This window comes from Coenobita brevimanus, chromosome 42 (genome assembly GCF_032717465.1).
Source record: "Coenobita brevimanus isolate Jiangsu-jjx chromosome 42, ASM3271746v2, whole genome shotgun sequence".
Lineage (NCBI taxonomy): Eukaryota > Metazoa > Arthropoda > Malacostraca > Decapoda > Coenobitidae > Coenobita > Coenobita brevimanus.
The window spans coordinates 7664282-7689163 of NC_136995.1; the positions used below are offsets into that span (position 1 = coordinate 7664282).

The 24882-nt window shown below is 41.5% G+C and overlaps 1 protein-coding gene across 1 annotated transcript; it reads left to right on the plus strand.

The window, feature by feature from the left end:
- Window positions 1-537: 537 nt before the first annotated feature.
- Window positions 538-24882, plus strand: LOC145397681 (putative caffeoyl-CoA O-methyltransferase 2). The gene is made up of 4 exons (XM_080270719.1): window positions 538-618; window positions 7790-7963; window positions 24161-24272; window positions 24521-24882. The coding sequence occupies exons 1-4, from the start codon at window positions 538-540 to the stop codon at window positions 24880-24882; spliced, it is 729 nt and encodes a 242-aa protein (XP_080126845.1).

Consider the following 24882-nt stretch of genomic DNA (forward strand, 5'->3'; position numbering starts at 1 on the left):
CTGTATTTCCTACTTCCTATGATCTCCAGTCTTTCAAAATCTGTGTCTAGGCATCTCGAAATGAACGGATCTTGAATTTGGCTCTCTTTTGTATTGTTCTTGTTTTTTTTTTCTTGGAAGGAACGGTTTATGGGCTCCTGGCCTTTGGTTCCTTCTTCCATGCATTAAAAAAAAAGTAACTCATGCTTTTGAAGAGGGATTATGAGGTCAAGGAATTTTCTATTTCAGATTTTGCAGACTGACGCACAGTATTTGCGCGCATTTGTTTACTATTACTGGTGACCTCAAATTACCTCGCAGGTCAACCTCACATAACCTATGTTGTAACTGGAGGTCATGTGAGTCTTTATGCCAAGAAGTGGGCTGCTGGGTCCAGTCTTTCAAGCGTGTATTACCAGTGACAAATGACCTCCAACCGGTGACCTCAAATGACCTCAGAAGCCAACCTCTCATAGCCTGTGTCCAAACTGGAGGTCACGTGAGTATTCAAGCGTGTATTACCATTGACCTCAAATAACTTCCGACCAGTGACCTCAAATGGCCTCGGAGGTCAACCTCATAGTCAGTGTCAGAAGTGGAGGTCATGTGAGTCTCAATGCCAAAAACTGGGCTGCAGAGGTATCCAGCGAACACTACCGGTGACCACAAATGGTCCAGAACTGAATTTTGACCCCGTAAAACCATCCTTGAGCCACCCTGATTCAGAATACATATGGGTCATTGGGTCTCTGGCCCTTGGTTTGGCTGTGATTGAAGGACAAACAAACAAATAATAAAAAAAAAAAACAATGTGGCTCTTCTATATACACGGATATATGTAATTTCTGGGCTTGATTTCCGTCCGGAGCATTAATAATTTTCCACATACTGTTGCAAGTGTAATGTGTGTTCTTTCTCATATATATAAATTGTTACGGAACAGAGAGAGATAATGAACACTTTAAGTGAGAATACTAAAATCACTACTGTCCCGCAAATTTCCAGGTTCAAAACAAAAGAGGTAAAATTACAAGTTAAAGTTTAATGCTCTAACAACTAAATATTCAGGACTCATAAGGATAATGGCAAAACAGGTTACATATACGGTTAACTGCAATAGCCTCTGTTAACATGAATTTAGCAAGAGCAAATTCATCTAAGTCAGCCCTGATAAATGAGAAAACCGGATAATGCTCAGTTAAAGCAAGATATATTATTACAGATACAAAATATTGTTAATAATGGCTGACATTAAAAACTCTTCATGAATCACAAAAACCTTACCAGGCCTACGAATTAACGCCTTAGGCCATACAGTACAAGAAAAATGGTAACAACACTTATACTCAATTTATACAGCAGCTAGATGGCTGGAGACTTCCTGACCACTCACAAAAATACACTACACAGGGGAGGACAGAGATGTGAACAAAATGAGGAGTAGATCTAAGTGGCAATTAATGCAGAGACTGAGCTCATTATATAGGGGCCGGCAGAGCTTGATACAACTTGTAAGGACGCGCAAATGAAGCCATAGGGGACAAAGAGTTGATAATCCTGCTCTGAACAACAGAAAGAACGACTTACTCTACTATAAAGGGGAGAAGGGGGGAGTGAGGTAGGACACACAAGCCTGGTCACTATGGAAGCCACGAGGCGAATCGTGGTCAAACATGCAGCATACTGTACGTTAGAATTATACAAAGGATGATGAAATCATAGGCTATGTAGCAATATATATATATATATATATATATATATATATATATATATATATATATATATATATATATATATATATATACAGGGTGTCCCATAAGTCTGGACCCATAGGGAAAAATTAATAAAATTACAAAACAGTCTAAAAACTCATTACATAATCATTCTTCAGCCACTTCCTGGTGACTGCGGGTTACGACCAGCAAATAACTTGAACTCTCTCCTCTCTAGTCAATGACATGGGTTACCTACAACATAATAAAAAAATATCAGAAATCCCTATGGGCCCAGACATATCGGACACCTTGTGTATATATATATATATATATATATATATATATAGTACCCTCGCGTCCAACACGCGTTAGTCCAGCACGATTCGGGTCCAGCACGGAGAGCAATTAATTAGTATTATTTAATACGATTTAATTACTGCAACACGAGTGTTAGCATAACACGCACAAAGCTCCGAGAAGTGGGCGAAATCCGTAGAGTTCACTCTAGCACGATCACCCCCGGTCCAACACGGTCATACTGGACATTCCCATGATGATAGCCAATGAAAACTTCTGATCAAGTAGCCTTCCCCTCCCGCTATCGTGACGTGATCGTGATGCCGCCCAATTAAAAACGCTTCTGGTGTCACGTGATGTTTTGTTTAAATTTCTCCCGCCACAGCGCCACTCAGTCATATAATTGCATTGGAAGGTGCTTTCTTCTTGCTGCATTTTCTGCCCTTGTTACTGCATTTTACCCTGCTCACGATGCCTAGGAAGCCTTCTGAGAACCCCAAGAAGCGTCGACACCTCCCTCAGGCCACCAAGCTAGAAAGCATCGAGAGGAAGAAGAAAGGGGAGAGGAAAGTTGACATTGCCAAGGCCTAACCTGGGCTCTAGTTGGGAAATTGGGAAACTAAATCCACTTTTGTGTACGATGAGTTTCTTCCATTATGCCCAAAGCAATCGTAGGTACGGCTTAAAGAACGTGATAAAAGAGAAAATCTTTCAGCAAGAGATGGTAATTTACTACCCTCAAAACAGAAAAACACAGAAAACAAACTGGAGGAATATGAAGTGAATTGGTGAAGTCTTTAGGCTGTATGCTAAGACGAAAAGTAATGGGTTTCCTAGTTTTAGGGAACGAAATGAAACAAGAATGCCTGCTAATCTGAAAAAAACAAAACAAAAAATACTCATCTCATGTGTTCTCGTAAGTTAGCATTCAGTTCTGCATTCTTCGTTAGGTATCGCGCCTCCCAACACATTTCGGACCGACAGAGCATTGTTATTTCTTCCTCTTACATTTACTGTTCACTCTTTTGTTTGTTCTTAAGTGTACTGTATGTATGAGAGTATTAATACAAACAATAATGCATTCCATTAACCCCATCATAGCTGTCAGCCTCAGCCTCAAACAATGGTTTACTGTACCGGTGTCAGGGATGTTGGGTTAGGGAGAGCTATAAAATACTGCCAACAATTATGGGAAGGGGACGAAGGTCACTGGTATGTTTTCACGACCCTCCTCTACCATCTCAAACAGTCAGGCGGCCTGCCACTTCATTTCAGATGTTTTCGCCGATATGTTTAAATGCTAATGTAACATGCACCCTAATTATGAGTAAGTTTCTTCCATTATGCCGGAAACAATCGTAGGTAAGGCTTAAGGAACGTTATGATAATAAGAAAACAAACTAGAAAAATACAGCAAACAAACTAGAGAATATGAATTGAATTGGTAAGGTTATTAGGGTGTATGCTTGGACGAAAATTTACGAGTTTCACAATTATAGGGGACGAAATGGAACAATTATGTTTACTAATAAGAAAAAATACTTTCATCTCAAGTGTTCTCGTAAGGTGGCATTCAGTTCCACATTCTTTGTTCGATGTCGCTTCCCAACACATTTCGGACCGACAGAGCATACAGTTATTTCTGCTCCTTACAGTTAAGTGTACATTTATTTCACATTCTTTTGTTCGTTCATGTATGTGTGAAAGAGTATTGATACAAACAATAATGTATTCCATCAACCCCTTATGGCTGCTAGCCTTGAACAATGCTTTACTGTACCGGTGTCAGTAACGTTAAGTTAGGGAGAGCCATAAAAACTGCGAACAATTATGGGAAGGGAACGGTCACTGGTATGTGTACACGACCCTACTCAACCATCCCAAACAGCTCGGCGGTCCTTTCATCCCAGATGTTTTCGCTGATATGTTTAAATGCTAAAGTAACATGCACCCTAACTTTATGTTTAAATTCTAATGTAACATGCCCCCTAATTTTCTTTCACGAATCATAGCAAATCACAAGATGGGTTTAGTGAGGAGGGCAAAAAGCCAGATGTACCAGACGAGTCTTTTCAAATCTGTAAGAAAAAGAAACTGACTTGATAACTTTGAAAAAATGGTTTCAAGGTCTGCCACGGGAGCACACAAATGTCTGAACTCACGAACATTGAGGATTTGAGGGGGGTAAACATACGCTTTGCTGTAAGCATTAAAAGCACCTTACCAAATCAATTCATCCTGATAGTCTGTTATATTTTTCTGATTATTTCTGGGTTGGTAAATAAACATTTCTTGTTAAATCTTTCCCTACTGTTTTTAGCTGTTCTGGTGCGACGACTCTTTGATTCGTTAACGTAACGGCAGAAGACACTGTTCTAATCTAAGTGTTTAAACCTGGCCTAACCTAGCTTAACTGCACCTAATAATGTAACCTAACCTAATCTTCAGTTGGGAAGTTGGGAAACGAAGTCCACATTTGAGTACGATGAGTTTCGTCCATTGTGCTGGAAACAATTGTAGGTACAGCTTTAGAACGAGACGATACTAACAGGGAGGAAATCTTTCAGTAAGAAAACGTGATTTACCGAACTGAATATAGTCTGAAAAATACTGAAACAAGCTGGAGGAATATACATTGAACTGGAAAGGTCTTTCTGGTGGTAGGTATTTAGGGTGACTTTTCCGAGGGTTGCTGACATAATTCATTTTTCTCCATAAGCTCTTAGCCCAACACGTTTTTGGTCCAACACGTGACCCATGCATGACAATATTACCGTGCTGGACGCGAGGTACTGTGTATATATATATATATATATATATATATATATATATATATATATATATATATATATATATATATATATATATATATACACCACGTTCTTCCCGTCCGATCAGCGAAGTTAAGCAACGTTGGGTCTGGTTAGTACTTGGATGGGTGACCGCCTGGGAACACCAGATGCCGTTGACATCCCTACATGTCAAGTGGGGTTGGTGGAGGATTAGTGCCCCTCCCTGTAAAACAATTAACTCTAAGCCCTTGGCCACCCTATTTGGGATACATGGCGTCTGGCAATGAATGAATGAAATATATATATATATATTATATATATATACCTATCTATCTATCTATTGCCAGACGCCTCAATCCCGTTTGGGGTGGCCACAAACAAATCGCCTCCAAGTCGCCCTGTCCCCCGCCATTTCACTGCCCTGCTCCCAACTCACACCCCCCTCTCTCATATACCTCTCCACCCCATCCTTCCATCTCATCCTCGGCCTCCCCCTCCCTCTTCCCCCCTCCACCTCACTCACATACACTCTCTTCGTCAGTCTTTCACCCTCCATCCTCTCCACATGGCCAAACCACCTCAGTGTGTTCCTCATAACGCTTCCTATCACATCCACATCCACACCACAACGCTCCTTTATATCTTCATTCGTCAGCCTGTCTCTCCACGTGACTCCACAGACTCCTCTTAAATAACTCATTTCCACTGCTCTCACTCTTGACTTCTGTCCTTCCAACAATATATATATATATATATATATATATATATATATATATATATATATATATATATATATATACTGTATATATATATATATATATATATATATATATATATATATATATATATATATATATATATATATATATAATTACTTTTTCTCTTACTCTGTTATTCAGCCACTCGTTCTTTTTCATTCACTCATTTCTTCCCATTAATTTTGAATCAGTTACTCATTGACTGAATTCATCTCATTCACTTAGTCCTTCACTTACTTTTAAAAGTCACCCACTTTCATTCATTAATTTTTATTCACCAACGTTCTCAACGCTTTGACACTCATAGGCCCTCGTTCTTCCTTTTTTTTTTTTTTTTTTTTTTTTTTTTCCCAGCCACTCTCACTAACTTTTTCAGCCACTCTCGCAGTCACTCACTCATTTACTTTCATTTTTCCAACCACTGTTTCCATCAGTCCCAATTAATCCTCATTTACTTTCTGAACAACTCTAAATACCACACTCATTTCCTTTGTTTCTCTCACTCAATAGCTTTCTTCTTCAGAAGAGGTGTTATATCAGTGGCGTATATAGGTCCGTGGAAAGGGGGGGGCCACAGGGGTGAATCCAGAATTTTGTTAAGGGGAGGGGAGCGAGCGAAGAGAGCCTCTACAGCTGGGGGGTCTGGGGGGGGGCTGTGTAAGCCGCCCCAGGAATTTTTTTGGAAATCAAGCACTATTAGGGGCATTTTGAGGCCTCAGAAGGGATACATTGCACTTATTTGATATTCAGTGGCAAAACAATATAAAGAAGTTTAAGTATCTTGGCTGAAACAAAAATGAGCTGTTTGAAAAACATTTGAATAGGGAATTCTACAGTACCCGGTATGTATTAAAAAAAAAAAAAACTAGTAGATCATATGCAATTGTTGATTCCTACATTCCTGGAAGCTGCAATGTTCATTTTTATATGAAACATTTAAAAAAATTAAACTAAAACTCGCATTAATGACTTAGAGAGAGAGAGAGTACTATATAAGAAACATTGAGCAAATTAAACTATAACTCGCATGAATGAAGTTGAGAGAGAGAGAGAGAGAGAGAGAGAGAGAGAGAGAGCTTACTAAAGTCGTGTGAAAGTTGATCATTTGAAATCAAGCAGCCTATTTTTACGGCTGAATTCATTGATTACTTGTATATGTATTTAGATCTGCAGATATGTAGGCCTACTGGAACAAAAGGGGGGGGCCATGGCCGAGTGGCCCCCCCCCCGTATATACGCCACTGTGTTATATGTGGAATAAATTGTCCTCCAATGTAGTAAGCTCTGATATATTATTAATTTTTGAAAATCCTTTGGATAAGCATTTCTATTTAGACCCCAGCTAAATATGTTCACTTCTGAATAATTCATTTCTGAATTATTTATACATCTATATTAAGTATATTCATTTCTTTTTTCTTTTTCTTGCTTAAAACCTGGAGGACACAACCGCTATTGTTCACTTTGTTGTTTTCCCTTTTGAGTTTGTGTAGAATATATTTATTCTTTCTTCTATATGAAATTTCCATGACAGCTTTTCCATGCTGCATGCTCGTTCTTCGTACTGTTTCCTGCCGGCTTCGGTTAGAGGGTTGTACAGGCAAAGGGGGGAGGGGTTGCCTCCCTGCTTTTTGCTCTTTGTATTTAATTCATACTGTTGCCTGTAATAGTTTTGTTAGGTATAATTTTCCCCAAAACAAGCAACTTCGAAACAAACAAACAAATAGCTCTCCTTTGCATTTCTTTTACTTTCACAATCACTCATTCAACCACTATCTCACTCAGTATTCCCTCCACTCTTTTTGCTTTACCGTAACTTTATTCACTTTACTCATAAGCAAACTGCTACTCTCACTTTTATTTAGTGACTATTACCCTTATATTCAGCAAGATAACAGAAATACATTCACTCTCTTTGTCACTGGCTGCGGGCAGTATCTCACATAACTACTCAACCGTTATCTTACCCACTTGCTTACATGTTCATTCTCCCTCGGTAATTTTCTTACCCAAACTATTTCACATATGCAGTTCCCTACTTAGTCTCCTTCTACACACCCAGTCGGGTCACTCTGTCAAATACACTGACACTGTAATTTCTGCATTATCACTTATACTCACTGTCACTGTCACAGTCTCACAAGTCGTTTCCTTCTGAGCCTCGCACTCGCATACATACTCATTCACTCACCTTGTCGCTTTCATTCCTCGTATATATTGTAGATATTTAACTAACCAAGTATACCAGTCAGTCGAATCAACTATTTACAAAGCTAATTCTCTCTCTCTCTCTCTCAGGCAGACGGAGGTACAGAAGCGTCTGATGGAGGAGACCCTGAAGCACCCTCTGGCCGAGTGTCTGGGAGCACCGGAACTGCTGCAGCTCAACGCCAACCTCATGCAAGTCATCGGGGCAAAGAAGGTCAGCCAGAGCCTCTTCAGTCTGATGACGTACAGTATTTTTTTAACACTTTCCCGGGCCAGCCATACGTAACTTTCCTACGCCGTTCCTGGGCCAGGGGTGAGTTGCCAACGAAATGAGGCAGTGTTGCCTTTGGGGGCTCTGCACATTTACCGTTCATGCTCTGCCCATAATGTTTTCACACTGTTTTGCTTGACATTGTGTAGCACCCTTTTTCATATATGTTGTTACGAGATGGGAGTAGGCAACACAAGGTAACAAAATCTGACTGCGTAAGAACTGAGAAAAACAAAGTGAAAAGGGAACTGAACAAAGACTTAAGTGATGAAAAACAATTTAAAAAAATTAACTCCAATCTCGTAACACAGGTCCGAAAGTAAATAAAATTAGCTGACGTAAGCAAGGGCAAAATAAACACAATGAAAAATGCCTAATACAGTACAAGCTAAAAATATTTACAATATTTACAATGAGATAATGGAACACAAAAGAATAAGAAAAACATGCAACCTGATAATGCCCTGAATAATCACACTAAAGTCTGGGAACAAACTTGCCAGACAAAAGAAATAATATCATACAAAAAGAGATAAATAAAGTGCATTCTATAATTGCCTCAAATAATAATAATAATTATAATTATAATTCAGTAATAATAATACTTGCGACAGGATGCTGATACGAAGTGAAAAGATGTTCAGAAATATGTACAACACAAAATACCGCTTCTCCTCCCTGTCTGATCTCCAGTCCAAACACTCCCTCTCTCGACGCCAATCCCACAAAACTCTTGCTCCAATGGTGGTGAACAGACAAGGAAAGTAAGCTCCCAAACATTCCCCCAGAATACGACACGCAACCGTCGATTTTACATCCGGGTACCTATTTTTAGTTCTAGGTACGAACAGGCTAGGGCAAAGGAGACCGTACCTAAAGGTCTCGTCGTCGACCCGGGAATCGAACCCGGGAACTCTCGCTTGCGAGGCGAATGTGCTACTGTTACACCATCGTCCACCCCCTCGCTCCAATCAAAATTCTCCACCTTATATATGCTCCGGCTGTATGCATGCGTCAACATGCAGCCGGAGACCAGTCGAGAAATATACAGAAAAGAGCTAGGCAAATTAATCTCTCCCCCATACTCCAAACATTATAAAGATCGCAGGTGAATACAAATCTTATGTCACCAGTTTAAGCACCACCAAAAGTCACTGATATTAAAAACAATTTTAGTCACACCCGCATCGATAGAGCAAACAGAATTAACTAAGACTTTATAAATGTGTACACACTAAACAGGCAACAACATGAGTGAGTGCATGTGCGTAGATGCTGGCGTACACAGCATCGACGCACATACACACACGCCCAACGACACGCACACACTATACATACAAGCACAATATACACAAAAATATATATACATTCTTACACATGTAACACACCCACACCTAAGAAAGAATTTTCCCTTAGGAAAATTCGTTCTTCAGAACGCGACAAACATTCACCGGTGATATTGTCAGCACCCTTAATATGTCTAACATCCAAATGAAACTGCTGAAGGAACAAACTCCAACTGTGCAGTCGCTGCTTCTTCATCTTCAAATTATTCAGAAATTTGAGTGGGTGATGATCAGCATATACAATGACAGTAGGTCCAAATGCAGGGACATACACAGAAAAGTGCTGCAGGGCGAGGATCAAGGCTAATAGTTCCATTTCGATAACAGAATAATTATGCTGAGGAACAGATAACTTCTTACTGAAATAACAAACAGGATGCTCTATGCCATGATCGTCATCCTGCATTAACACAGCTCCTGCACCCACATTACTAGCATCTACAGCAAGTTTAAATGTCTTATTAAAGTTTGGTGCAACCATAACTGGATAATTACATAAGATCTCCTTGGCTGCATCAAAACTATCATGACACACATCAGTCCAGACGTATTATCTATCTTTCTTACGCAGTTCAATGAGAGGGGCCACTATTGTTGCAAAGTTCTTCAAAAAACGACAGTAGTAACCAATACTGCCATGGAATCTCCGAAGCTCGTACCTGTTTTGTGGTGCCTTAAAACTCTTTATTGCCTCTACCTTAGAGTCAAGGGGGCCTACACAACCATACCAACCACATAACCAAGGTATTGAACTTGTGCACAAACAAATTTGCACTTCTTTAAATTTACTACAAGGCAAGCCTCGGAAAGCCCGGACAGCAAAACACCTAGTTCTCTTAAGTGGCTTTTCCAGTCATCAGTAAACTCTACATCATCCAAGCATTTTTTTTTATGTGTCCGACTCTGAGCATAGGCTTCACAGCCTGCTATCAAGGCCCAACAGTCCTCCTACATACCATACACCTCTACATGTCACCATTTCGGCGTTAACACCCACCGTCCATATTGAATACATGCTAGGGCTGTCTCATACAGGACTGGTGTATTGGTATTAGCGGGGGAATTTTTACGACATGTCGGCGGGTCTTCTTGTAGATCAGTAAAGCCTGATTTAATGAAATTCAGATCCTTAAACTGTTCCTTGCTCCACCGGGGATTTGAACCTGGGTCCGTTAGCACGGCGGGCCACCTCTCTACCGATTGAGCCACGCCTCCCCCACACAATGTTTCATACCACTGACAACCAGGTTCATTAATCGTTGGAACATTGCTGGGGCATTATTCATACCACATGGCATCACATTACACAATTATGTTTGTCCATCTGCCACAAAACACGAGACTTCCTTAGTCCGTTCAGTCAAAGGCACTTGCTAGAAGCCTTTCTTGAGATCTAACATGGTGATATAACTAGATGAGCCGATGCGATAGATGCAGTCCTCAAGCTGGGGCAATGGGTACGTATCAGTCTTGGTTTGCGCATTCGCCCATCTGTAGTCTATGCAAATCTTGCGATGTCATCTGATTTAGGCTGCAGTGTCACAGGGGAACTCCAGGGACTAACACAGGAGGATATAAGCCCGAGGTCCAACATATAACTGAGCTCCTGATGCATCACGCCAACACGCTGAGGACTGATTCGCTAAGGAGACAACTTCACAGAAACGGTGTCACCCACATCCACGTCATGCTGAGTTCAATCGGTCTTCCCAGGGGTACTGCTGAACACTTCCTTGTAAGCTGACAAGAAGACACCCAACTGTGATGCTCAGTCTCGAGGCAGATATGCTAACTTGGAGCTGAGAGTGGACTCCACCTCATCATTCTTCATCCAGCTACAATCTGGAAATTCGCAGTCCACCTCAAACAAGCCGCTATCATCACCATCCTCAGCAGCAGCAGCAGTGGCGGAGACAAGGTGTAAGGGAGACGGAGAATCTGGTGCACGATGGTACGGCTTCAACATGTTCAAATGGCACAGTTGGTGCTTCTTCTTTCTGTTGGGGATCTCCACCAGGTAGTCAGTGTCTCCAATATGCCACACTACACGGTAAGGACCACCAAACATCGTGGGCAGCGGCTGACCCTGCAGTGGCAGTAACACCAAAACCTTGTCGCCGACCTTAAACTCATTCAGCCTGGCCTTTCACTCGTACCACACCTTCATGTTTTCCTATGCCTGCTTGAGATTTTCCCTGGCCAGCTCCAGAGTCTCACTCATACGGGTCTTGAAGTCCTGCACGTAACGGAGTAAGGTCTTGGTCTCAGCGAGGTTACTGCTCCAGGTCTCCTTAACCAAGCTCAGAGGACCCCGAACTCGATGGGCAAACACGAGCGCAGTAGGAGAGAAACCCAGACTCTCCTGGTGTACTTCTCTCGTAGCTAACAGGAGGAACGACACACCACAGTCCCAGTCCTTAGAGTGCTCCAGACAGTACTTGAGGAGCATATTCTTGAGCAACTGGTGGTAATGCTCCAAGGCACCTTGCGTCTCCGGATGGTAGGCACTGCTCTTGATGTGTGTGATGCCAAGTTGAGTTAATGACTGCTGGAAGATGCTGGAAAGGAAATTAGACTCTCTATCTGACTGAACCTCACAGGGCAAACCAAACTTTGTAAAGAAATGTAGCAAAACTCTAACCATTGCCTTAGCTTTGATAGAATGTAGAGGTATTGCCTCAGGGTACCTCAGGGAAGGGTCAATGATGGTGAGCAAATATGAGTTACCGCTAGAAATTGGAGGCAAAGGTCCCACCACGTCAATAATTAACGTGGAGAAAGGGGGATCAGTGGCAGGAATGGGAACAAGCTGGGCTTTTGGGGCAGACTGATTTGGTCACCCACTACTTGACAGATATGACAACGTTTGACAAACTTAGCCACATCCACTGCCATGCAAGGCCAGTAGAATTCCACACGCAGCCTCTCCATGGTCTTCCTTACCACCCATGTGACCTGCAAATGAAGTAGAATGGGCTAGTTGAATTAACTCCTGCCTGCACACATTAGGTATTACGATCTGATGGTAGTCCCACATCTCATCATCTACATTCACATGTGGAGGTCTCCACCGTCTCCACAAAATCTCATCTTTCACATAAAAATATCAACCCTTCTCCTTCTCAAAATCATCCACTACACACAACTTCAACCTCTGAATCTCCTGATCTCCACACTGCAACTCCTTTAATTTCTCAATGTTTACATTCTCCAATAGAACAAGTGGAATATCTTCCAAAGAAGCCATAAACGTATCTGCCAAAGACATCTCATTGTCCGAATGTTTCATGTCCTCAGACGTAGGACTAACTGTTGCCTCTGGTACAGTAACGCTGAGCACGCTACAAGCGGCCTTCTCCTGTCGACTCCTCTCTGCATGTGACGTGGACCTAGTCACTGCACAAACTGGGAATACCTCTGCATCACTGGGATCAACCTGCAGAGGAAGTTTGGGCACTGGCACCTCTGACAAAACTGGAGTGGTAATCTCACCTCTAAGTAGGTCATTGCAAGGCATTAAATCAACACCACTCTCTAGTAAATAATCCACATCATCCAATCGTGCCAATTCATCAAACAAATGACATTTAACCTCACAAGAAACTAGCAGCACAGTCTTTGCACCTGTTACTCCCCTAATCAGAACAAACTCTCCTCGTGCAACATCAAGAACTTCATTATTTGGCCTTGCCCACAAAGAAATCGAAGGACCAGTGTCACGAAGAATGCATACCGGATCCTGCACGCCATTAACTTTCACTGAACCAGAATACAGATAGGGGGCATATGAAGAAGCTGGGGCAACACTGCTCGTCACTGTCTGTGCCACACCTCCTGAAACAGTGGGCTCCAACACTCTTCCCACCTTCTGGAACAACATCAACCCTAGAAGAGGGTAAAACATCAGATTTTCCCTGACTAACAACAGGGGAACCAAGTGAAGAGGTAACCACGGGAGCTTCACGAGAAACAAATCTCACTGGCTTCACAACACCTGACTTTCGCCAACATCTATCTATAGTGTGACCTGGCACTTGCAATATGAGCAAGTAAATGGGCGGCGTGTAGATTTTGGGGAAATGTGAGGTATATCAGGTTTGAGCATGGAGTAATTCGTAGAGCTGGGCTTCTGAGATGGTTGTTTGGGTAGCTGAGAGAGGTAACACTTCTGAGGAACACTTCTAGGAGCTTCCTTACCCTTATTCAAGTTCTTAAACAATAAATTATCATCTACATAAACTGCAGCTTCAGCAGCATTCTTAACTTTCTTATCAACGAGGTACGTTCTTAAATCTGTATCAATCATATCAAAGAAGTTCTCGAGGATAACAAGTTCCTTAAGCTTAACATAAGATTCTGAGACATCCTCACTTAGCATCCACTGATTAAATGCATCAGTCATCTGCCTACTGAAATCTACAAAAGTGTCATGAGGGCTCTTCCTACAGTTCCTAAATTTCTGCCTGTAAGTTTCAGGTCTCATCTCGTCTGCACGTAGTATGGCTTTCTTTAGTACCTCGTAATCCTGTGATTCTTGGTGGCTAATACTGTCATAGGCCTTCAGTGTTTTACCCTTGATTACTGTCTGAATTGAAGATGACCAGCTGTCTCTGGGCCACTTGTTACCCGTAGCAATCTTCTCAAATCGGTCAAAGAACTCCAGGACTAAGCGCTCATCGAATGGGGGAAATAATTTAGTGGGGTCAACTGCTCTAAATTCTGAAAAAGAATGGGGGAAATTGGTTGGGACACTTGGGCAATTCATCCGCATTTCATAGCTAAGCTTCATCTGCTCCAGTTTTATTTTCTACTCCTGTAGTTTACTATTCCCCTCCTCCTTCTTCTCCCTTTGAAGCTGTAGCTGAAGCTGTAACATCCTATACTCATGATCGCGCTTAGCCTGCTCTGCATCAATAGAGTCTTTCTTGTGGATGACAGTGACCTCAGCTAAACTATCATGGGATGAATGAACTGATCTCGAAACTAATTCAAGGTCTGGCAAGGATCCTGGGACTTCGTATGGGTCTGTGCCAAACAGTCGGTGACAGATTAGATTAGTTAACGGGAAGGCATTACCTGACTCATTCTGAATATCAAGAGCTTGAGCGACTAAGGTTAACTCCTGCCTCTGCAACCTCCTAACCTTATCCTTCATTGGTCCTGAGTTGATGAGGTCAACTACATCTTGCTGACTTACTATATGTAGAGGCGCCACAGTAACATCACTAGTCCTACCCTCCATGATGACACACTACCACAATGACACAATAATAATAAAAATAACAGGGTATTATCCTGGCGAGGTAAAGCCAATTTATATGTTACGAGATGGGAGTAGGCAACACAAGATAAAATCTGACTGCGTAAGAACTGAGAAAAACAAAGTGAAAAGGGAACTGAACAAAGAGTTAAGTGATGAAAAACAATGAAAAAAATAACTCCAGTCTCCCAACACAAGTCCGAAAGTAAATAATATTAGCTGACGTAAGCAAGGGCAAAATAAACACGGCGAAAAATACCTAATACAATACAAGCTAATGATATTTACAATATTTACAATGAGAGAATGGAACACAAAAGAATGAGAAAAACAAGCAACCTGATAATGCCCTGAATAATCACACTAAAGTCTGGGAACAAACTTGCCAGACAAAAGAAATAAAATCATACAAAAAGAGATAACTAAATGCATTCTATAATTGCCTCTAATAATAATAATAATAATACTTGCGACTGGATGCTGACACGAAGTGAAAAGATGTTCAGAAATATATACAACACAAAATTCTGTTTCTCCTCCCTCTCTGACCTCCAGTCCAAACACTCCCTCTCTCGATGCCAATCCCACAAAACTCTCGCTCCATTCAAAATTCTCTGCTTTATAATACCTCCAGCTGCGTGTACACTTCAACACCCAGCTAGAGGCCGGACGAGAAATATACAGAAAAGAGCTAGGCAAATTAATCTCTCCCCCATACTCCAAACATTATAAATATCGCTGGTGAATACAAATCTTTATGTCGCCAGTTTAAGCTCCACCAATAGTCACTGATATTAAACACAATTTTAGTCACACCCGCATCGATAGAGCAAACAGATTTAACTAAAACTAGGTGTATGCACTAAACAGGCAACAACATGAGTGATTGCATGTTCGTACATGCCGGCGTACACAGCATCAACGCACATACACACACGCCCAGGGACACGCACGCACTACTGTATATATACACGCATAATATACACAAAAATATATATATACAGTACATTCTTACACACGTAACATTGTGTATTTACTATTTTTGTTGTGATAGCAGCGTATAATGTATCATGCATATTAGATAAATTTATCCAATTTTGACCATAAATAACCGGAAAACATCTGAGTTGAAAAAAATAATGCAAATGCATAAGAAAATACGATGTGCATTCACACATCAAAAGAAATTACTCAATATTTGATGATACAGTGACCAGATACAGTTAATTTCACACTTCCCATAAAATTTTCAGGTCTTTGATTATATTTGACAAAAATAAATAAATAAATAAAAACAACGTAAGCTTAAAAAATATACGATGCAAAGTTACACCCCAAAGATTTTTGTTACTTACAGTATCATGATCTCAAAATATATGAAATAAGGTGTATATCATATAATTATGAAATAAGGTATATATCATAAAAATCTGAGCAAGGGAAAATAGCTACAAAATGATGAGACATGACCCAATGTAAGATGTGCATTTACACATAAAAAAATATATTGATTCAGTATTTGATTATTCGATATTTGATGATGCAGTGACAAACTAGAACTAATTTTACACTTCCCGTAAGAATTTCAGGTTTTTGTGACGATAATTGACCAAAAAAAGCATAAATAATAAAAAAAAGTATGCGTGCAAAGTATACGATGTATAATTATACACCCATTATTCGTGCTTATTTGCTGTATCATAATATGATACCAAACTATATGAAATAAGATAAAGATAATAAAAATTTCATTCTCTAGGATGAAAATAATGAAATAAAAGAAATGACACACCGCTGCATCATCGGCCCTGATTCGGTTGGCCAACAAATGAAGCGTTTGACCCAGAATACTGTTATGTCCTTCTTGATACCACCTGGCGATTTTATTCAGCTCAAGGCAGCCGTATTGCAATAAAAGGGGCGAGGGGGATAAACTTCTCTGGTTCAAAAAATCTCTCCAAAGTTGCATGTTATCGTCTGGTGGTAGTAATAACTGAGTATAAATTAGCCCATGTCGTCCGGGTGAAGGGGATGAAGGTCGTATTCTAAGAGTCCTTGATGATTTTATTTTTTACCCATCTTCCTTAGCGATTTATTCTGTACAATACACCTTAATATTATTTTTGTGGTAGGTGGAGGCGCCCATCATGTTGTAGGTGGAGACGCCCATCATCCACCCACTTAGTGTACTGTAGTGGTACTGTGTTTTTACGGTAGCTCTACACTACAGTAAGTGGCAAGCCAAATGATTTCCTGCAAACCAGGAAGGCATTTACAATGCTGGGTGGTAACCTTATAACCAACCAACACGTGTTCCCTACATGGCAACAAGTGGGTTGGTGGAGGGTTAGTGCCGCTCCCCGGAAAACAACTAACTAAAAATAAGAACACGAAGCCTCGAACCAGGACTGACCAAAAGGTGACGACTAAGGCCCGAACTAGGGAAACGATACGGATTGCGACGTGGAATGTAAGGGGTGCAAATGATGAGGTGAAAGACAGATTGTCCAGGTACTTGAGGGTGCGAAAGTGGATGTATGTGGATTAACTGAAACTAAATAGAGAGGTGAGAGTATGAGAGAATGGGAGTATGGATGGGATATATGTGCTGGAGTAGTGAGCTTGAGAGGGCAAAGGAAGGAGTGTGTATTGTTGTGAGCCACAGATGGAAGGAGAATATAAGAGAGTATGGACCAGTTGGGTCAAGGATTGTGTGGGTAAGATTAAATGTTGGACTACAAATGTGGGCAATTGTGTGCATGTATGCGTCAACCCAAGATCGTGCATGCAGAGTGAGAGAAGAGTTCTGGACAAATGTGGAAGCATGCATGGAAAAGTTTGAAAGGAATGAGTGTTTTTGACTGGCGATATGAATGGTAAAGTAGGGAATGTGAAGGTGGATGAAGTAGTTGGTGAGTGAGGTGTGCCTGCTGATAGATGAGAATGGCAGTGCTTTAGTGGAAATTTGTGCGGGGAAAGGATTGGTGATAGCCAATACCCTCTTCAGGCACAAAATGATCCATAGGTATACGTGGCAAGTGATGAGAAGGGTGGGTGGTGAACTGAACGAACGGAAGGCAATGACTGATTATGTGTGTGTGGCTGAAAGGATGTGAAAGTGTGTAATGGATGCAAGAGCATATAGAGGTTGGGGGAGTGGACTTTCTGACCACCACTTGGTGGTGGTAAGAATCAAGGTCCAAGTGAAATATAAATAGAAGAAAGGAAGGACAAGAGGAAGCAGTATATGCAAGGAGGGTGGAAAGGTTACAAGAGAATGAGAAAAAGGCAGAATATAAGGGAGAAGTGGAGGAGCAAATCGGTAAATATGGACTGGAACAGATGGGAGACGTGGAAGGTGTATGCAAGATATCACAGAAGAAATCTGTGCAGCATGTGAGGTGGTGTGTGGGGTGAAGAGAAGACAAAAGGAGGTGCAAGGAACAGCATGGTGGAATGAAGAGGTGAGACAGGCTGTGGCACAAAAGAAGAAAGCATACAGCGAGTGGATAAGGAACAGGGGCGTGGAAGAAGTTGAGAGACAGAAGAGTTATATGTTATATATAGAGAGGAAGAGGTGAAAAGATAAGTAAGGGAAAGTAAGAAGAGAGCTGATGAGGAATTTGGAAGGAATTTGAGTGTAAAGTGGAGAGAATGTAAGAAAATGTTCTGGAAAGAGGTAAAGAGAGTTAGAGAAGGTGGCAATGAAGTTATTCGTGGAATGAAAGATAAAAATGGTAGATTATTAATGGAGAAGGGAGAAAAAGTAAGCAGATGGAGAGAACACTTTAAGGAATTGTTGAACAAAGAGAATGAAAGTAATGCGAGTATAAGTGGCTGGGTAATAGCTGCGAGATGGAGGGATGTGAGATGAAAGGAAGAAATCAGCAGGATGAAAGTTATGGAAGCAATAAAAAGAACGTCAAAATGGGGAAAGCCCCAGGAATTGATGGAGTGTGTGGAATGTGGAAGCATGAGGGAGAGATAGTAGTAGAATGGAAGTGAAAGATGAGCAGATTGGCCTGGGAGGAAGGTAGAGTCCCTGAGGATTGGAAGTCAGGTATAATTATTTCCTTGCACAAAGGGAAAGGGGAAAAAGAAGTGTATGGTAATCATAGGGGCATTTGTTTTAGAGTAATAGAAAAAAGTATATGGTAGGATAATTATTGGCAGAGTTAGGGAAATAGCAGAAGAATTTTAATTGGAGAAGAACAGGGAGGTTTTATGAAGGGAAGAGGTTGTGTAGATCAGATATACTTCTTAGATCTTTAGTGGAAAAGTTTCTAGAGAAGGGAAAGAAGTTGTAAGCTACCTTCATGAATTTGTAGAAAGCATATGAGAGGGTGGATAGACAAGGATTGTGGAAGGTATTAAGAACATATGGAGCAGATGGAAGTTGCTGAATGCTTTGAAGAGTATGTATGAGGGTGCTAAGTCTGCAGTGCGTGTTGATAGCGAACAGGGTGAATTTTTCTACTTGAAGGTTAGATTGAAACAGGGATGTGTCATGTCTCCATGGTTAGTCAATCTGTATATGGATGAGGTTATAAAAGAGATACAAGGTTGGGCAGTGGATGTTGGAGTGGCCCTAATGAGACAGGACAGTGTTTAGAAACTCCCTGTTCTGTTGTTTGCAGATGATACTGTGTTGTCAAGTGAAGACGAAGGGGAGCTGCAAGGCTTGGTGGATGAATCTGGGAGAGTGTGTAAAAAACGGAATCTAAAGGTGAATGTAGCGAAGAGTAAAGTTATCGTCTTCGAGAGAAGCGAAGTCAGTGAGTGTACAGTGAGGTTGGATGAGGAGGAAATGGAAAATGTGAGTGCGTTTAAGTTCTTGGGTATTGTGATGAGTAAGGATGGAAGTTTGGAGGGTGAAGTGCTTAACCCCTACACTGCGGGCTTGTTTACCAATGACTTGCGTGTGCCGCGGGGTTATTTGGGCTCCGACAGACTCTCAAAAAATATTTGCCAAAAATCAGTTATTAGTCCTAGAATAATAAAATTACATATGCTTATGGCACATACCTTCAGCTTTCTCCTGGAATGATTGTTGAGCCTTCGTCTGTTACCGTAGGACTTGTGGAGACCTATGAAGTAGGGTAACGAAGTCTCCACTTTACACTTCCCGACAACCCGTAATATGATTACCACAGCCAGATACAAACACTATAAACACTATTCTACAATTTTCAAGTAGTTTGGGATCCATACTCAAAAAAAAAACACTGTGAAAGCAATGTAAATTATGAGCGCGTCTGATCGTCGCACTGGCACTAGTTCGCTTTTGTTACTCTATCATTCATTATTCATAAAACCCCTCACACTTTATATTTCTATTACTATATAAAACTTATATATATCTACAGTCTTTATCCATAAGTTTCCTTCAGTAGTATTAGTTTATTGTCACTGTAGGGATTCAATTTCTTTCAGTAAAATACGTAGCATTCACTTTCTCGTCCTGTATACTGGCATTGAGAGTGAATGTCACTTTCATCTTCACTCTCATAACTCATAGCATTCAGACATGCTAGAGTGAAACTTTCACTTTCATTACTCCTAGGGTATATACTCGTATTCTTATAATACTACTCATTTACATTTCTATTTACGTTCTCTATTTTATTTACGTTATTTACATTTCTATTTTATTTACACTGTGTTGTGCACTGTCACTTGAAATAACTTATAAAACTATTTTCCATTGTTCACGTATATTTACATTCATTACTTTCACTTGCTGTTTACACATTATTTACACATTATTTACAATTCCACTTGCACTGTTTTACTCAATAGAAAGATCGTAGTCACTCTTTTATCAATTGTCAGCCCTTTATCTCTTTCCACACGAGGTTTAGTAGGGAGTAAAGGTCACAGGGCCATTTGCATGGGGGTGAAAAAAGGCCTTGAAGTCAGCAAGAAGAAAAATACGTATCCTCGCTTCGGAAGATGAGAGTAAACTGATAACGGAGGGCCAGCGTGGAGGCCTGCTTTAGGGGTTATTCAGAGTTACCAATATTGGTTCTTGAAACAGCTAAGTCTAGCACTGATATGATTGGCAGGAAATCTAGACAATACATTATAAATTTGGTAGTTCCAGGTGAATGTAAATATCACTTAGGCTTCTCCCTTCCCTCCTTACATGTATATTTATTACGAAAATAGATTAGAGGCCTACTTAGGAGATATATATTCAGAGCTACCAATGTTCGATCTTGAAACAACTCGGTCTAGCACTGATATGATTGGCAGGAAATCTAGACAATACATTATAAATTAGGTAGTTCCAGGTGAATGTAAATATCACTTAGGCTTCTCCCTTCCCTCCTTACATGTATATTTATTACGAAAATAGATTATACGGCATATTTCAAGGGGAAAAAAACAGCGAAAATTAGCGAACGAGTGCACGTGAGGTGTTGTCAGGTGATAATTAGCCAATTCCAGGTGTATGGCACTCTCACTTACCTTATTTCTTTCTTGTATATATTATTTGGTATAAGAATAGGACATAGGGCTTATTTCAATGGATGAAATCAGTAAAAAATTCCAGGGAAGATTTACTTAGCGTAGCACGGCCGGGCAGGCGAGAGGATAGGGTAATGGAGGGGGGGTAGGGAGGGGAGTCAAGAACGGGGAGAAATGGCTAAATTGTCAACAATGGATGGGAGTACAGATGAGATTAGGAGTGCTGACTAGTGTTGGACATTGGCAGTACTGACAGATGATACAAGCCCCCACTTGGAAGCCCGGGTGAATTCAAAATAACACAGAATTACAAAAGTGACGCCCCTCGGTATGATCCCTTGCTCCCAAGCGTCACGAAAGTGACGCACCGCGGTTAAGGGGTTAAAAGGGTACAACAAGGAAGAAAGGTTGCTGGTTCCTTGAATGCGGTGATAAGAAACAGGGAAGTGAGCATGGAAATGAAAAAGTTACTACATGATAGTATTGTGATACCAACTGTAACTTATGGAAGTGAAACTTGGATCTTGTTGGAAGGACACAAGTCAAGAGTGAGAGCAGTGGAAATGAGTTATATGAAAGGAGCCTGTGGAGTAACATTGAGAGACAGACTGACAAATGAGGAAGTGAAGGAGCGTTGTGGTGTGGATGTGGATGTGATAGGAAGCGTTAGGAGAAACACACTGAAGTGGTTTGGCCATGTGGAGAGGATGGAGAGTGAGAGACTGGCGAGGAGAGTGTATATGAGTGAGGTGGAAGGGAGGGGGGAAGAGAGAGGGGGAGGCCAAGGATGAGACGATGGGATGGAGTGGAGAGGTATATGAGAGAGGGGGTTGTGAGCTGGGAGCAGGGCAGTGGACTGGCGGGAAATAGGCGACATGGAGGCGATTTGTTTGTAGCCACCCCTTACGGAATTGGGGTGTCTTGCAATATGTAGATAGCCTGATGCAAACCATATCCATGTTGAAAAATAAAAGCAATATACAAGAGAAACCTAGTGTGTTACATGCGAAATACATCACGAAGGAAGCTGCACTCCAAAGCCTCCGAAGCCACACAGAATTCGGGCCTTGACACAGCTTATGGTCTTCGAGAGAAATGAAGTCACTGAATGTACAATAAGGTTGGATGAGAGGAAATGGAAAATGTGTGTGCATTTAAGTACTTGGGTACTGTGATGAGTAAGGATAGAGGTTTAGAGCGTGAAGTGCTTGAAAGGGTACAGCAAGGAAGAAAGGTTGCTGGTTCTTTGAAAGCAGTGATAAGAAGCAGGGAAGTGAGCATGGAAGTGAAAACGTTACTGCATGACAGTATTGTGATACCAACTCTAAGGTATGGAAGTGAAGCTTGGACCTTGTTGGAAGGACACAAGTCAAGAGTGAGTTCAGTGGAAATGAGTTATTTGAGAGGAGCCTGTGGACTCACATGGAGAGACAGACTGACAAATGAAGTGAAGGAGCGTTGTGGTGTGGATGTGGATGTGATAGGAAGAGTTAGGAGAAACACACTGAGTGGGTTGGCCATGTGGAGAGGATGAAGAGCAAGAGACTGGCGAGGAGAGTGTATGTGAGAGAGATGGAGGGGGGTAGAGGGAGGGATGGGCCAAGGATGAGGTGGAGGGATGGAGTGGAAAGGTATGAGACAGGGGTGGTGTGAGCTGGGAGTAGGGCAGTGAAATGGCAGAGGACAGGGCGACATGGAGGCTATTTGTTTGTGGCCTCCCTGTACGAGATTGAGGCGTCTGGCAATAGATCGATAGACTGACACAGTTTAAGGAAGAAGGCTTCGATTTATATCCATAAATTACAGGTTCATTACCCCTTATGATCTGCAGTCAGTTAATATTATTCAGTATAGGAACTGAAGTATTATATAAACCTCTCAGTAACACTTTCCAAACATGCGACTCGCCTAATTTGAATAAGGTTATGTGACCTCATCAAGAATAAACTGAAAATACAGCATCAAACTGAAAGCGATAAGGAAGACAATACATCCTTAACTCAGTCACATTCTTCCCCTATAATATGACCGGACGAAATAGCTTTACATCCAGGATCCCTAGAATACTACCAGGTGAACAGGAATCGCAGTTAACCTAGCTTGTCTAGGAACATGACAGAACAGAAAGCTCAACTAGGGTTCTTCCACTTATCATCTAGATGTTCCAATCTATGCACTACTGATCGCTCCCCACAGTGTTGTCGAGGGATGATAGCAGGTAATTAAACTGCCAAACACCCTTTATGGCTGATCACTCTGACACGAGACAGCCAAGGGGTCCTTGTTGTTGGACACCTTGAACAGAATCTAAACAATCACCAGACTCCAACAAGACCTCCACAGAAACGCTATCAGAGCCTCATCCCCTGACATAACACTCTGTTCCCTTACGGTTGCCATGCAAACTTCCTGGAAAATAGTACATGATCTCTTACTATACCACCTCCCTATCATCATCTATCTATCAATCTATCTATATACCTAGGCTGCTTCCCCCAAAGAAAGGGAAGTAGCCGAGACAGGACGACACACTCCCCATTTACTCATCCATTCAAACACATTCATTCGCATCTTAGCCCCAGAGGGGAGAAGGGACAGATCCTCACCGCACCACACCGCACAAGGGTCAAATGCGCAGTGCAATCAGTGACATCCGCAGCAGGGCCTGACAGCAGAGCTGGTTTGCCCCTGCCACATCACAATAGACCCATCCCCTTACCCGCACCCTATCATCATGCCACACACAATAAAAGCAAAACCAGACAAAATGAGGAAAACCTTCACCAACTCCAAGAAGACAGATTGGGTACAGTTTATTCAAAACATAAAGTATTCCATTCCAAGTAACACTCTGTAATTTTGCTTAGCTGAGAGTGGGTCATAGGAACCTGATTGTTAAAATGTGCTTCTTATAAAAAAAAGGGACTACTTGGAAAAACTGGCATCGTGCTATAAAGGTAGGTGAGACGACTGATATAATTAGCACCTATATTTTGTTAGTATAACAAATGAATAAATTGTGTTATTATAATGAAGGCTGAAGACGGAGTTGTGGTGCTTCAGGTGCTGGATGTGGGAGTGTTCACAGGAGCAAGCGCCCTGTCTGCTGCCCTGGCACTGCCCTCAGATGGCGAAGTTCATGCACTCGACACCAGCGATGAATTCACCAGCATTGGTAAAGGAACTTCCCTTTTGTCATTTTTGATACTTTCCAGAAGTAGCAAACTGCTTGCAGTCTAGTTATCTACTCGTAACCAGAAAAGTCTAAAATAGTATGAACAGTATCAGGCATATTGTAAATTATATGAACTGTATCTATACATGTACAGGACCACACAAACTACCAAAACACGGATATTCTATAGTCGTTCCTAGAATAACCAGTCTGACGAACTCTTGTGATCATTTCTTTTTTCCCTTTAGGGAAGAAGTTCTGGGCTGATGCGGGTGTGAGTCACAAGATCATCTTGCATTTGGCCCCGGCAGTCGACACGCTCCAAACATTTATTGACGATGGTCAGGCTGGTACCTTCGACTTCGCCTTCATTGATGCTGACAAGCCTAATTACGACCGATACTACGAGCAGTGTCTGGTGCTGGTGCGGCGAGGCGGCATCATCTGCTTCGACAACACGCTACTCGAGGGCAAAGTTCTCGACTCCAACAACCATGAGGCCAAAACTCTTATTGTGAGGCGGCTGAATGAGAAACTGCGAGACGACCAACGGATCAATCTGTCCTTCCTCACAGTTGGTGACGGCGCCAGTCTCTGTTTCATCAAGTAA

Excerpts from the sequence above, each read along its gene's own strand:
- LOC145397681 (XM_080270719.1), top strand. The coding sequence starts at position 538 with ATGGCCTCGGAGGTCAACCTCATAGTCAGTGTCAGAAGTGGAGGTCAT. Across the intron at positions 619-7,789 it reads CCAAAAACTGGGCTGCAGAG|TCAGTCGAATCAACTATTTA; the intron begins GTATCCAGCGAA and ends CAAGTATACCAG. Across the intron at positions 7,964-24,160 it reads AAGTCATCGGGGCAAAGAAG|GTGCTGGATGTGGGAGTGTT; the intron begins GTCAGCCAGAGC and ends GTGGTGCTTCAG.